Source organism: Gastrolobium bilobum, unplaced genomic scaffold (assembly GCF_033153095.1).
Source record: "Gastrolobium bilobum isolate Gb01-03AN ecotype WA unplaced genomic scaffold, APGP_CSIRO_Gbil_v1 utg3108, whole genome shotgun sequence".
Classification (NCBI taxonomy): Eukaryota; Viridiplantae; Streptophyta; class Magnoliopsida; order Fabales; family Fabaceae; genus Gastrolobium; species Gastrolobium bilobum.
The window spans coordinates 279,304-295,963 of NW_026897377.1; the positions used below are offsets into that span (position 1 = coordinate 279,304).

A 16,660-nucleotide genomic window follows, 5' to 3' on the forward strand; every position below is an offset into this window, starting at 1 on the left:
GGAGATATTTTGACAATAACAATAATAATGATTAATGGTTTATAGTAATATATTACTGATCTCAATCATAGAGTATGTAACACGTTATACATGTTAATAAATAGATTTTGGGATTTAAAATATTGTAATAGAGTTAATTACGGTTAATATTAACAATAACAATATTCGTACTTGTTTCTGCAATGTGCTTACCTCATGATATTGGAAACTTTTTCCCCCTGTTGTAGTGTTTTAAAGGTAGTTTCCTCAAGGAAGGGAGGTCCTTTAAATATCGACACCGGAAGGTAGGTTTCTTCTAGTTTGTCTCCTTTCAACGACTTATGCAAAGTTTTACTAGTAAAATCTTATGTAAATTTGAAAAGTTACTTCTTTTTTTTCTTCTTAATCACATTGCTGATGTGTAAAGTGAAAAAAAAAATAACTTTTCATATTTACACAAAATCTTACAGATAAGACATTGTGTAAGTCACTGAAAAGACACAAGTGTGTGTCCTTTTGAAGAACATTCACAGAACTTACAAAAAAATGAAGTTTAGACACGTAGCTAAATTGCTTTAAAAACATGGCTAACAAAAGAAACCACATTGTTTTTTGTGAACGTGGCTAATTGTGGCGTCGCAATATTTTAACCATATTAATTTTTTTATTTGGCCGTATTTTGTTTGAATGCGGTAACTTTCGTTTAGCTACAGTTATTGTTTATGTTCAACATGGTTTGACCGTGGCTATTTTGAAAAAAAAAAAAGACAGCCACCTAGTGGCTAAATTCACGGAATTGAAAATCAATAAAAAGAATGAAATTTGGAGTGAAATGGAAATAAATATCATTAAAGGTAACTTCAACAATAATTTGTTTTATCTCATGAAGTAACCTTACACTTTCAAAGCTCTTTCTTTCTTTTGCTTGAGACTCAATTCTATCTTATTTGAAACCTTAACCGACAAAGACCTCCTTAAGTGTTTTCCCTTCTAGCAAAGCAGCCTCATCAATTTGGATAACACCAATGCCACCCTTTCCAAGGCCTTCTACTTTGTCTTTTGATAGCCAAAGCAATTCATAGCAGGTCTCAGATCTGCAAATAGATTCATATAGAAGTTAGAAATAAAAATATTAATATTGATATTTTCTCTTTTTTGACTCATTAATGTTTTATTCCCATTGCATTATAAGGCATCTTTACTTTATACTAGGTTTAGCATTTATAATAAAGGACTAGTTAAGAATGATCTTGGAACAAGATAAATGGAAAGGTACTTTCATTATCAAAGAAAGAAAACAATAATAGTGAACAGTAACAATAGCCTATTACAGATGTGATATATATATCATCTAGCTACCAAACATAAAAGACAGAAAGTAAACCGTGTGGTTAGGTGCAAACCAAACTAACCAAAACTAACTCAGAAACTAACTCTAGCTAACTGACTATTAGTTAAATAAACTATAAGGCTAATAATGTAATTACAATAGAATAAAATATATTCTATATCACCCCCCCCCCTCAAGTTGGAAGGTGGATGTCAAGAAGCCCCAACTTGAAGATAAAATCGTGAAAGGAAGCAGGTTGGAGAGCTTTTGTAAACACATCAGCAAGTTGTTTGGCAGTGGGTATAGGCAGCAAATGAATCAAGCCAGCCACAATTTTCTCTCTAGTGACATGGCAATCAAGTTCTATGTGTTTGCTACGCTCATGAAAAGAGCGATTATGAGCTAGATGTATTGCAGCCAAGTTATCACAGTAAACATTGACAGCTTTAGTCATAGGAACTTGAAGATCATGGAGGAGATAGGAAAGCCATTGAAGCTCACAAGTAACAGTTGCAAGAGCGCGATATTCTGCTTCTGCTGAAGACCTGGAAATCGTGCTTTGCTTCTTAGATTTCCAAGAGATGAGGGAGTCTCCAAGAAATATACAAAACCCAGTGGTAGACTTACGGGTGTCAAGACATGTGGCCCAATCTGCATCAACAAAACTAGACAGAATCAAGGAACTCTGTGCAGGAAAAAATAAACCTTTTGCTGGTGCAGCTTTCAGGTAGCGAAGGACTCTACATGCTGCATTATAGTGAGGCTTTCTTGGATGGCTGACAAACTGACTCAGCTGTTGTACAGCAAAGAAGATGCCTGGCCTTGTATTGGTAAGGTATAATAACCTTCCTACTAAGCGTCTGTATGCAACAGGATCATGAAGCAAGTCACCCTCTTCTTGTCTTAAACGCAGTGAAGACTCCATTGGGGAAGAGGCAGGTTTGGCACCAAGCAATCCTTCTCAGATAACAGCTCAAGAACATATTTTCTTTGATTTAATACCAAGCCACGTTTTGAACGAGCCACTTCCATTCCTAAAAAGAAATGAAGAAGACCTAAGTCCTTAATCTTGAACAAGTTGTCCAGATGCTGTTTGATCAAAGAGATTTCTGCAAAATCATTTCCAGCAATGACCATATCATCCACATAGACCAAAACACATGTAAAGGAGCTACCAGCAACCTTGGTGAACAATGAGTGATCTGCACTTGATTGAGCAAAACCAAGACTTCTAAGCTCACATGTCAGTTTGGCATTCCACTGACGGCTGGCCTGCTTGAGGCCATATAGAGATTTGTGGAGTTTACAAACTTGTTTAGGATTGGGAGGGAGAACTCCTTGAGGAACAGCCATGTAAACATCCTCTGATAAGTCACCATGGAGAAATGCATTATTGATGTCAACTTGTTCAATAAACCAATCCTTGGCAGAGGCAATGGCAATCAATAACCGAATGGTAGTGAGCTTGACCACTGGAGAAAAGGTCTCAAAGTAGTCTACTCCTTCTAATTGATTGTAGCCCTTGGCAACAAGGCGGGCTTTGTAACGAGCAATGGAACCATCAGCCTTATGTTTGACCTTATAAACCTATTTACATCCAATGGTGTGCTTCCCTTTTGGAAGATCAACAAAAGACCAGGTCCCATTTATGTCAAGAGCTTCAAGCTCCTCTTTCATGGCTGAAACCCACTCATTAGATTGCATTGCTTGATTATAAGATGTAGGCTCAACAAAAGAACTAAGGTTATGACAGAGGGAAGTATATGAAGATGAGCAATTTTTGTAAGAAACAGTATAAGAAATTGGATGAAGAGTAGAAGAAGGTGTACCTGGAGATGATGTGGAATCAGCTAAAACTGAAGAAATATTACATTGAAAGTCAGCCAAGTGTTGTGGCTGCCTCCTCACTCTTGTAGACCGTCTAAGTCCTTGTGGTAACTGTTGGTTAATGCTTGTGTTAGGTAACTGTGTTTGTCTGGTAGATAAAGACTGGTCCTGATTGGAAGGAAAAGATGATATGGGACTGTCGGGTAACATATGTGATATAGGACTGTCAGGTAAGATCTGGTTTGGTGAGATATGGTGTGGATTTGCTGAATGTGAAGTCTGCTCATATATTTTCTTATTACCAAGACCAAGTAAGGGTAAGTCATAGGCTGTGGTCCCACCGGTTGGAAAGACTATAGGCTTGTCAGAAGATGCAGGTTGGTCATCTGCACAAATATCAGAAAATGGAAAATGTGTTTCATAGAAGACCACATTCCTAGAAAGAAAAACCTCTCTAGAGTTAATATCATATAAGACATACCCTTTGACAGCATCCTTATGGCCAATGTAAATACATTTTCTGGCTCTTGGATCAAACTTGGAACGATTAACTTTGAGTGTGGAAGCAAAACACAAGCAACCAAAGACTCTAAGATGAATGAGTAATGGTGGTCTTTTATACAACAACTCATAAGGAGATTTATTTTGCAATTGTGCTAAGGAAAGCCTATTTATGATATGTATGGCATGTGAGACACAATAAGACCAAAGATTTTTAGGAAGATTTCCTTGAAAAAGAAGTCTCCTTGCCATGTTTAGAATATGTTGATGCTTCCTCTCCACAACACCATTTTGTTGTGGAGATTCCACACATGATAGTTGATGGATGATCCCTTTCTTATTAAAAAAATCTTGCATCATGAACTCCTGACCATTATCACTCCTAAAAGTCTTTACAGTAACATGAAATTGGTTTTCTATGAGTGAAACAAAAGAATGAATATGTGTTCGGGATTCAGATTTGGTTTTCATCATGATACCCCAAGTAAACCGTGTGTAATCATCCACAATGGTAAGGAAGTAACGATGACCATGAATGGAAGGGGTAGAATATGGTCCCCAAATATCTATATACACCAAGTCAAAAGCATTGGCAGAAACAGTAGAACTAGAAGGAAAAGGAAACTTTCTTTGCTTGGAGTAATGACATATATCACAAGGTTTATCTATGTTTTTACAAGAAATGAAAGGGTATTGTGTCATCATTGTTTTCATTACAGAAGAAGAACAATGGCCCAAACGTAGGTGCCAAATATCTAATGAAATAGGCTTTACAGGAAAAGAAGTATGAGCAGAAATGGTATTTGAAAAACTGGTATGTGAATCTAAAGATGGACTCCTCTGGTCACAGTCTTGAGTGAGAAGGTATAGTCCTCCCTTGAGCCTAGCTGAACCAATCATCTCCATAGTAGGTAGGTGTTGGATGGTGCATACTTGTTGCTGAAAAATCACACAACAATTAGACTCTTGTGCCAGTTTGGTCCCAGATATTAGATTCACATTAAAATCTTCAACAAATAAGACATTAGTCAAAACAAGTGTATCTGAAAAATTCACAGTTCCTGAGTAATAGGAATAGACCTGACTACCATTGGGTAGGGAAATAGCTACTGGTGCAATCTTTTGTATTGAGGAAAGGTTTGTGAGTGAGTGAGTTATATGATTAGTGGCTCCTGTGTCTAGGATCCACTGTATGCAATCATTACCTGAAGAAATGTTGGCTGTTTCAACATTAGTGGTCTTGTTTTCAGCATTTAGTGCTCTTGCTCGCACCATGTTACTCACATGAGGTAAACTGGGTTGTAACTGCTGTGAAGCTTGAGTCATAGACTACTGCTGCATAGACTATTGAATCATCTCAAGTATAGTGTCATACTGAGTTCTTGTAAAATTCTCCTTATTATCCTGCTGTGAAGCAGTGTCATGACAATCACCAAAAATATTGAAGGAATCCTGGATTGAAGAATGAGCAGCATTAGCAGCTCTATATCCACTGGTTTTAACCTTGTATCCTGGTGGATATCCATGCTTCTCAAAGCATGGGTCAACAGTGTGACTAGTTTTCCCATAATGTGTGCATAATCTAGTAGCTGATCTTCCACGCCCATAGTTGTAGCCACGTCCTCTCCCTCTAGTATTGAAGCGGCCACCTCTTGCAGGCAGATGTTCTGCAGAAGCATTAAAAAATGCTTTGGACATTCCATCCATGGAATTAGGCATTAAGCCTTCAAGATGCATTTTCCTTTCCTGCTGACTAACCAAAGAGAACACCCGATTTATTGATGGAAGAGGATCCATAAGCATAACTTGGGATCTTACATGAGAAAACTGCTCATTGAGACCCTTGAGGAACCTAATTGAATAATCCCTGTCCTTGATACTCCTTACTTGAGATGCAATCGTGCAGCAAGGCCTAACACACTTGCAAGAAGGTGTTGGCTGTAAATTCTCCAACTCATCCCAAAGGATCTTGAGTTGAGTATAATAATCTGATATAGTAATAGCTCTGGCCCATCCATGGTAGTTCTTACCGTTCATAGGTGTAGAAACAAGTATGAGCGACAAATTTTCATTAGGATGAAGGAAATAAGGATTTCCTGGATCTGAAAAATCATGTGCTAGGTTTTGGTTTGCACCACGTCGATTCTCAACATTTCGACTCGAAGAATTCTGATCTGCAGTAACAGAAGTATGATCTGCAGCAACGGAAGCATTTTCTTGAATCTCAGGTTGATTGAAAACCTGATCCAAAGTAGGTGAAGAGCTCTGATTCGCCATGCACAAAGGTTGATTGAACACCTTGATTCACTGACTTCAAAGGAAGAATAGTGGAATAAGAAGAAAAGGATTCGAACTAGATCAAAGAATCAAAGCAACAAAAATGGCGTACATCAGAGCTCTTCAAAGAGCTCTGATACCATCTTGGAACAAGATAAATGGAAAGGTACTTTCATTATCAAAGAAAGAAAACAATAATAGTGAACAGTAATAATAGCCTATTACAGATGTGATATATATATCATCTAGCTACCAAACATAAAAGACAGAAAGTAAACCGTGTGGTTAGGTGCAAACCAAACTAACCAAAACTAACTCAGAAACTAACTCTAGCTAACTGACTATTAGTTAAATAAACTAGAAGGCTAATAATGTAATTACAATGGAATAAAATATATTCTATATCAAATGATGACAATGTCAGTAAGCATTTGCTTCATTGGGCGTTTGGTAAAGCTCTAAGCAATAGAATGGCATGTTTGGAGAGCAACACGTATGATACAAGGTCGACGAGGACAGAAAAATTATCAAATCTACATTACAAATTGAATATTCAAGGACTATTAATACAGATAAACATCATATGCAAAAAGGCTACAATTAAGCTTATACGACACAGAACACTTCCCTATCAAGCGCTTACTTGGCCATAATAAGTGAGAAATGGACTACAAAAGGGCAAATTAACACAATCATTTCTAAGAGGTAGTATGTAAGAACTCGCACCGTTAAATTAGAAATTTTAATAATTTAATTATAAATTTAAGAAATAATTCCATTATTGACATCTTATAAATATGGGAAGACTTAAATAATAATTATAAAGGCTTAATAACGATGAAAGTCGCTTTCCTGACGACAAGTGCAGATACCGGTGATGCTTCACAGTATAAATGCGTACCGATGAAGTATCTCTAAAAATTATAATGAGTACATGAATATGTCAAGAAAAATACCTAGGTCGACTATATCAAGTTTTGAGTCAAAATAATGAAAACTGACGTCAGAACTTATACCGGCTACGTAAAAACGTGTACCAGCAAAGTGCTGTGAAAATTATAATAAAAATATGAAAAATCCTAGAAAAACGGCTAGGTTCAGAATCTAAAGTTTGAGATTAAAATGATTAGCGGAGCTATTAGTGCTAATATCAGCGGATTAAACTTAATGGGATTATATATACTAAGTGGCACTGATTTCTAGGTCTGATTATACAATTCCTACGTGCCTCTTTTTCTGAAGCATTCCATCCTCCCTTGCCACCCTCCTTCTTCTTCATGAAACTCAACCAAAGGTCCACCTTTCTTCATAGTTCCTTCACCAAAACACCATAGCTAGGTGTGAGCTAGTGTAAGAACCCGCACGTTAAATTAGAAATTTAATTAGATTAATTATGAGTTAAGAGATAAATTCCATAATTGAATTTGAATAATTATAAAAGAGCTTAAATAATTATAGTAAGTGATTAATAAAATTGAAAGTCACTTTTCTGACGAAAAGTGCAAATATCGATTTTTATTCACGATATAAGTGCGTACCGATGAAGTATCCCAGAAAATTATGAAAAGTATGTATATATCACTAGAATAATATATAGAACTAGTATAACAAGTTTGGAGTCAAAATAATGAGAACTGGTGTCAGAACTGATACCGGGTACGTAAAAGCATGCATCGGCAAAGTGCTGCGAAAAATAAAATAAAAATATGACAAATCTTAGAAAATGGCTAGGTTCAAAATCCAAAGTTTGGGATTAAAATGCTAAGCGTAGCTATTATTGCTAATACAGTGCGATTAAAACTTATACGACTATAAATAGGCTTGGCCGCTTGGGCACATAATCTTAGGCTGATCTTCATCATTTCTACGTGGGTTTTCTGAGTGTTGAGCTGCTGCCACTTTCTTCCATGGTCATCCTTGCTTGAAAATATCTCAAACTTCTACCTTTCTTGTTGATTTTCTTCTTAGACTCCCATCACACTTGAGAGCAACCTTGGTGAGGGGGAAAGGCTCCCCATTTCTGTGCATACAACTTGTGTGAGTGAGGGTTGAGGGTTGTCCACTGAGTTGTTGTGGTGCAAGCCATTCTCTTGCACATTTGTGGTCCAAGAAGCCACCTTGTGAAGGAAAGAAACCAACTTGAGGAGTCAAATTCGTGGTGGGTTAGTGACAAAACTGTGGGGGTTGTGGAAGGCTCCAAGACCACTCCTTTGTTCTGTTTTGAGCCTTTGGTATGAATCACCACCTTTGTTCATGAGTTTTCCTTGTTAAAAGTGAAGTCTTGGCATGTTTAATGAGATGATTAAGCAACTAACATGATCACTAGTCTAAATGGGTCTAAAGATGCATGCTTATGTGTATTAATGAGTTAAAAATACAACCTTGAGTGATATCTCGCGAAATGCAGAAACTGCATTCTGTCGCGAAAAATCCGAATATGATATCGGGATATTGATATTCGAAAATGGGCTTGGCGATATTCGAATATGGATATCCAGATATGGATATTCGGATATGGCCCCGACAAATATCCGGATATTCTGGGAATTTCGTGTTGGTCACTGTTTTGTTCATACAGAATGGTATTTTGGGTTTGTAGACCCATGATTGATGAAGTTGAACCTCAGTAATACTTGAACTAAGTCAGAATCAAGTGGATTAAGGGCTTGTGGCTTTGGGAGAAGCCTAATGGCATGAAACGTAAAAGGAAATGTTGTCATAACAAAATGAACCTTAAAGAGTATGGTTATTGATGATGTTTCTGGTCTAAACAGATTGTAATTGTGCTGTGTGTGGACCTTGGACTGCTGTGGACTCAGTCTTGGATTGATAACTTGAGAGGTAAGCTTCTGGTTCTCGGATTGGTCTGTTGTTTGTTCCACCTACCTCCATGGGAGGGTGGTTTATGTGCATTTATGCTTTTATGAAAGATGATATATGCATTGATATATGTATGAGATATGTTGATATAACTGTTGATGTAATGTATGAATGCGATGTTAGTACTTGTACGATCAGGCAGCAACCCTGGTGTGCAAGGCATGAGGCAGTATCCCTCATGTTTGCATACATCGCATGATTAATGAGTTGTAGTACTTGGCTCGTTGAGCAAGAGATATATTGTCATGATTTAAATGCCTTAACATAAACATGTGTAACACCCCATGTGCACCCGGCGTATTAAACATACATATGGCAGTAGCGCAGCTAATTAAATGCGGAAGCTAACTTTTTCTTTTCAATTATGACGTCATTATCATGTCATAATTGAAGAATCAAGCAGCCGATTTTTGGAGCAGCAAAAGCTACTTCAACAGCAAAATGAAAACTTTCAAAAGTTAGTTCAACGGCAAAATGAAAACATCCAGGTAACTTGTCGTAGGAATATATCATGAGATAGGATCATTTGACATCGGTGTCAAATTTGAAATTTGACACCTCATCTAAGAACTGCTAGATCAAAAAAGATCAATGGTGTCACATGCTTACAAATCAGAGTCGTTGATCTTTTTTGATCTAGCGACTCTTAGATAAGGTGTCAAACTTCAAATTTGACACCGGTGTCAAAAGATCCTGCCTCATATATATCATATATGTGTGATAACCAAAGTTGCACATTTGCATGAGTGTGAGATGAGATGATGGTATATTAGCAAACAATATAGCTAGATTAAGTAGCTATTTAGTTGCTATCAGAATTTTGGTAATTCTTAAAATCTATTCTAAAGTAAGTGAAATTGATTTGCAGAGAAGTGAATTTTTTTTAATTTTCGTTGAATAGAATTAATTCTAAGCGTAAGTCCCACCAAATTTTTAAAAACATACATTTTTTATCCTTAAAAAAAATTCTACTTTATTATTCAACTGAAATAAATTCTTTTAAATTCATTTTTTAAAATATCATTTCCGAACACAAATGATCAATTTCTTAAAAATAAATTCTACCAAAATTTAAAACAAACGAATTTTGTGTTTAGGCATGGAGATACATGTAGGAATTTTAGGTAGACATTGTTTCAGGAATGCATGAGATAAAGTAATGAATTTGATGTTGACAATCTTCAGGAATTGAAAATGATGGTTCATCGTACAAAAACTGGAATACAGTTTCTGCAAAAGAAACACCAGGAGGATTTTATCAATCTAGATACGTATACTACTTACAAAATCCCACATTTTATTTTGTTACAGAAATATCCATAACTTAGGGAGTGGATCTTCTCATTTGCAAAAGTAGTCATGTGGTCATATTTTTTTATCACAATCACTCATTTAAAAATTATACCCTTTTCTGTTTTTTATTTCATCGTGAATGAATGGTTATGATAAAAAAACATGATCACATAACCACTTTTGTACATAAGAGGAACGACTCCCCATAACCTAGCTAATTACTACCTAACCTTAATAGGTAGGCACCTGCATAGCCTATCTTCTGCTGCTTCGAGATATCAGACAGTTCTTGAAGAAAACCGCAAGTTATACAATCAACTGCAGGACCTGAAAGGTTAAACTCAAAATAATCAGACTCAAAACAAATTTGCTAACACGTCAATTATTTTAAAAAAGATATATTGGTTAATGTGCCCTAATTAAAAATGAAATAAAATGAAAAAAAGATGAAATATTTAATATTTTATTATGAAAAGAAATAAAGTTTTCTTTATATTATTCAAAAACTATATTTCTAGAAAAAAAGGAGAATTATACTTACCATCACCTAAATTTACTATTTCTTATATTTTTTTTATAACTTTTAGATAATGGTGAGTAAAACATGATAGAAAGAGGAAGTTGAAAGAAAGAGGGAATGAGATGACAATAATTGTGTCTAATGACATCCATTGATTTGATTTCATCTTATTACAACAAGAAAGGTAGAAAGAGACGATAAATTTAGTTGGTGGTAAGTATAACATTTTCTTTAAAGTATAAATTTATTATAAGAATTCATCCTACCACTTAAATTAGAAAAATAAAAACATAAAAAATGCTAGAAAAAATAAATAAATTTCACCAAGTCTTTTTCATATTATTTTCATTTCCTAAATGCAAACTAACCTAAATGCCCAACGAGAATGTTATTATTTGGGTCCTCTCCATACAAATTGCAGTTTATTACTGAACGACGGCGTTCAACAGAGCATGTCCTTCTTCTTCTCCTCCTCCTCGTTCCAGCAATAAGACAACCTTAAGCTGTGCACCATGGTTAACGTTAACGATGGTCTCTAAGTGGGTCCCTCCCATGATGTTTGGAGCCACCATTGCAAAAGCTTTGTTAAGAAAGAAATGGAACCCAAAGAGAGTGAGCGTGCAGTGGTATTCATCTTCACACATGAACATGGCTGCAAGAGATGGAGAACTTAGGGTCTTCGTTGTTGCTGGTGAGGTTTCTGGGGATTCCATTGCTTCTCGTCTCATGGCTTCGCTTAAGCTTCTCTCCCCTTTCCCTGTTCGCTTTTCTGGTGTTGGAGGGTAAACTTTTCTTCTTCCTTTTGAACAAAAACAATATCTCTAATAATTTTAAGATAAAAAAAAAAAGTTACGAAAAATACATATTGTTCCAGTGTACTTGGAATTTTAGACATGTGGAAATAAGTGTTACTTTTTATTTTTAATGGTATTTATCAATTGACTGTTTGGTTATGTGACAAGTAATTAGTAATTGTTTGTGCAATTCAAAATTTAACTCAAATGCATCAGAGAATTCTGAGAATTTTAATTCCTTTTAATGTTTAATCTATTTCAGGGCTAAGATGTCAAGTGAAGGATTGCAATCTTTGTTTCCTATTGAGGATATCTCAGTAATGGGACTTTGGGAGCTGTTGCCACATTTGTATAGAATCAGAGTGAGTGGCATGTATATTGTTTACCATGGTAATTATATGTGCTTATGTTTTGCTTCGTGTATTTTAAAGAAAGAGTTATAATCACACCCTGTGAACTGATAACTGATAATAGTTAACTGAACTATGTAATTAGTACTATAGCATAGGTGCTTAATGGGTACTTTTATTATTGAATTGAACGGGTATCTGATCATTTTATCTTATTTTGAATCATATTTGAAGCTCATTTGTGTGAAATTCTGTTTGTTTTACAATGTGAATTCCGTATTTGTTGTATTTTCAGGTGAAACTGAATGAAACTGTGGAAGCAGCTGCTTTATTTGAGCCTCATGTTGTGGTAACAGTGGATTCTAAGGGCTTCTCTTTCCGGTTCTTGAAACAGCTAAGAGGTACTACTAAACTGCTGCATATTTGTTATTTTAAGGTATGGTGTAAGCAAATGGGGGAATGCTTTTTGCAGCTAGATACAGTCAGCAAAAATTGCATTCACCAGCGCACTTTCATTACGTAGCACCATCGTTTTGGGCATGGAAAGGTGGTGAAGCAAGACTCAGAGGACTCGCGGAATTTGTGGATCATCTATTGTGCATACTTCCGCATGAGGACAAAATATGTAGATTGAATGGATTATCTGCAACCTTTGTTGGGCATCCTGTCCTGGAAGATGTTCTAGAATTGAGTTTGGTATGGGCTTAGAATCTTTGCATATACTCTTACTAGCTTTGTCGTAAAGCTTATATATGTTTATTAGTGATTTTTTGGATTAATATGTACATGTTTTTTATTCCTCTTTCGTAGCAAAAGTTTAATTGAATTTTGTCATTTAATTGAATTATATGGTTGAGTTTTGTAGTAAATGCTGGATATATTTTCAGAGAAACAACTCCTCAGCCCATGAATGGAGGGCTGAAGGAAATGGTGAAGACTTCCAAAGTAAACATTCAGTGCCCCCAGGTACTTCTAATCAAACGAAGCTCCGCAAGTTCACAAATTTATTGTTTCTAGTATTCACATGTAAGCGCTAATGTTTACCATTTCATCAGTTTTACTCTAATGAGTTTCTTTTTGTTAGATAAATATTTGTTTTTACTTTCTTGCTCTCCTGTGCCAATATTTGTTGTATAATACTGTCCCAAAGGCCAGATTTTGGATCTGAAGTTAATTATAGTTCAAAAAGAAAAGGGAGATAAGAACCATTTTTTTAGATATAATTTGTTGTTTGTACAACTTTGTTTAATCATTGAAGTCATGGTTTGCTTTTATCATCTCATCATTTTCAAATTTAAAAGGAGCCACTGTCATTAGCTTGCTTCCTGGAAGCAGAGTACAAGAGGTCAGTCGGATGCTTCCCATCTTTGCAAACACAGTGGAACTACTGAAAGAAACTGTTCCACAGTTGATGACAATCATTCATGTTGCGCCTAATGAACATGTGGAAAATTTCATTGCTAATGCTGTTCATAGATGGCCTGTGCCTGCTGTACTAATCCAAGGTGGAGCAACACAACTGAGATATGATGCTTTTAGCGTAAGCCCCGTTGTCCCATCAGACTTCCATTTCAAATATTTTGAACTCATCATGTCAAAGCATGTAGCAGTAGTAGAAAATTGGTTTTATACATCTGACACAGACATCTGGTTCTGGCAATTGTTCTTATGATGTATTGTAGAATGATTACGGATTCTAGCTTGATCAAGCTCTTGTGGACAGTTAAATGGAAAAGCACATGATCTAAACTTGCAATGATACCATTACTGTTGATTTTCCATTAAGTGAGCCAGTAATTCTGTACAAAATGTTTCCTAAGTAACAAGTTTGGCCATTTCCTTCCGTTTCCTATTCCCCTCTGTATTTGGTGTTCAACTTACTTCAATTCATAAATGTGTATATAACTAAATATACCTTGTTTTCTAGCGCTGGAAATACTCTACATAATTCAACTAACAATGTGAATATAACTAAATTTGTTTTGATTAAAACTTTCACATTCATTTATTTGACCTGCATAAATTGTTCTTATATATAGTATTAATGCATAAAGGCTGTTATGTTGTGCCTAAGTTGAGTTAAATGCTTTGCAGGCAAGTAGAGTTGCATTATGCACATCTGGGACAGTTGCTGTGGAGCTGCAGCTTGCACGTCTACCTTGTGTTGTGGCATATCGCGCCCATATTTTGACTGAATGGGTTATTCGGTACAGAGCAAAGATACAATACATATCACTTCCAAATATTCTTTTGGATTCAGCCATTATTCCTGAAGCACTGTTTCAGTCCTGCAAACCAGAAAACATAGCCTTACTGCTCAAGTAAGAGTAAAGTTCATATCATTTCATTTGCATTACTAATTTTAGAAGAAAATAATGAAAATGAAATGTCCTAAAAGCTTAGAATATGTTAGTTGCAGCAGTATTTTTTTTATTGGATTATTTGACATTAGTTAATGTCTCTATTTTACAGAGACTTAATACATGAAAATGGCTGTCGAGAAGAACAAATAGTTGCAGCCCAAAAGTTTGTGAAGCTTCTATTGCCTTCAGAAAGAATAAAGCATAACCTTCCATTGCAAAATTTGTTGACAACATATCCTAACTACAGTCCAAGTGCAGTTGCAGCATTGACTATATTAAACTATGGGAAATCACTATGACTAAGATCGAAGGACATCTTTATCAGTTACTTGTTTTTATCAGAAGAAATATTGTTTTGTTTCTAAACCTAACTGGTAGAAGAAGCTTTCAAAAGTGTAGAATCAATTTTGGAATAAACATGGTCTCGGGTGGATCAAGATATAATCTATTAACATTTGGAGTTGGAAAAGCATTTGCTCCATTTTTTGTTGAAGCTGCCTCAAATACTCCTCACCCTCAAGATAGAATGAAATATTTTCTTATGGTATATATGATTTTTTTTTTTTATATTATTTTTCAAGGATATACCACAAAAGAAAAGGTTTTCAAGGATCTGTGTTGAGATATATAGTCCCACATTGATTGTGTAGGCAAAATGTGGCCTTTATAAGGCTTTGGGCACTTCCACCCTTTGAGCTAGCTTTTGGGGTGGTGTATCCCAAGGTTCTTTACAATCTGCAATAACAGGAATAAATTTTGCCATCTGCTTGTTGAAGGGGAAGGGATTTCTAGGACGCAGGGGAGCTAAGTGTAGTCTAGATAGAGTGTTCGAAGCTTGTCTTTTTATAAATGGGGAAATCCTTGTATTCTGTTTTCTGTGCTATGTCTTAATACTTCTATGATTGTTGTAAAACAGATACAAAACATAGACATCTGCTTAACTAAAGTATATTGCTACAACATCTGCTACGTCATTGCGTGCCGGTTTTTGAAAATAGCTCATCTAGAACCCAGCCACACTCTCTTGTTGATTTTATTTACTGTTTCAGTAATATTTTTGGTCACCTTCATATATATCGAACTAACTGATTTTCCCAAGGGGATTCTACATTCTTCACAAATCAATTTGTCAATTGTTGGCCACTAGACCTTGTATAAGTAATTAAATTTATGAAACTCCTGTCGAATAAATATAGTATATTTCTCTTATAAATACATATATATATATATATATATATATATATATATATATATATATATATATATATTACAACCTAGGGTTTTAAATACCTTGTGACAAGATTTACACTATCATGCATTTTCACAGGGATTAGTTCTTCAACTAATGATTTTGAAAACACCTGTCGTGAAAAAAATAAATAGATCAAATATTGTATGCAAATTACTTACTAGCTAATTCCATATAGCCTTTTTATTAAGCTAAAATTCCTTAGCCATGTAGTTTGTTTGTTTGTTTTCTTTTTGAGATATTCCAATCAGTTCATCTCTTCGCAATTAGTCTGATTCGGGATGAATTTTGGGATTAAGGCTTTAATTCTTTTCAAAGACGATACTGAAGAGAATCAAACACATACTCTCACTTGCTCAGTTCCTAGCCATGTAGTTTTTAAGGCACAATAAAACGTAACAAGAATTGAAGAAAATTCAATAGCTTGAAAACTACCATGTACTTAGTTTGGAAAAACTTAAAAAAAAAAAAAAAACACAAAGCAATGAAGTAGAATAATACATATTGAGTAAAGCCCTTTTTAGATCCCTAACAAAAAACACGGTCTTCACTTTAGTTCCTTACAAAAAAAAAAAACTACTGAGGTCCCTAAGAAATTCAAAGTAAACCTATTTAGTTAAAATCGTAATCCCTCAAAAATTCAAAAAAGACCCAATTATTCCCTCAAAAGGACTAAAATTGGTCCACTTTGAATTTCACTGTAACGCCCCGCCGCTTCAAGAATCAATGACTATCCCCACATACTAACACGAGACTTTTTAGTGTGTTTTTTCCTCACTCGCACACTTCCTGGGAAAACTTTCCAGGAGGTCACTCATCCTAGAATTGCTCCAAGTCAAGCATGCTTAACTGTGGAGTTCTTCCGTTCCGGGCTACCGAAAAGTAGATGTATCTTGTTAGTATAGGTAGTACCAATTAATTCTTATAAGCTATCCCAAACTGTGCAGTCTCATACCTGCACAGTCTTTGGAATCCCTCTCTTTCGGGTGTCGATTCGATTCATTCATGCATTTAACCCCCCGCTGGATGCCTGTCAAGAGCCGCTCCTTGTCCATGCCCTTTCGCACCAGCGATCACTCCCCGCCCTCGTCAGCGCTTGGGATGTTGCATGTCCACCATCTTCCGCCTGGTTCGTCCTCGAATCACACTGTACTGGAAGAGAGGCCCTGCTCTGATACCACTTGTAAAGCCTAGCAACTTGCAAGGATCAACGACTATCCCCACACACTAACACGAGACTTTTCAGCATGCTTTGTCCTCACTCGCACACTTCCCGGAAAAACTTCCCAGTAAGTCA

General features: G+C 35.8%; 1 protein-coding gene across 1 annotated transcript; it reads left to right on the forward strand.

The window, feature by feature from the left end:
• Positions 1-11,033: 11,033 nt before the first annotated feature.
• LOC133306424 (probable lipid-A-disaccharide synthase, mitochondrial) lies at positions 11,034-14,963 on the forward strand. Its single transcript, XM_061506742.1, has 8 exons — positions 11,034-11,389; positions 11,664-11,763; positions 12,047-12,152; positions 12,224-12,447; positions 12,639-12,717; positions 13,053-13,291; positions 13,846-14,072; positions 14,224-14,963. Exons 1-8 carry the CDS (start codon positions 11,136-11,138, stop codon positions 14,411-14,413), a joined length of 1,419 nt encoding a protein of 472 aa, XP_061362726.1. The 5' UTR covers positions 11,034-11,135; the 3' UTR covers positions 14,414-14,963.
• The last annotated feature ends 1,697 nt before the right edge of the window (positions 14,964-16,660 follow it).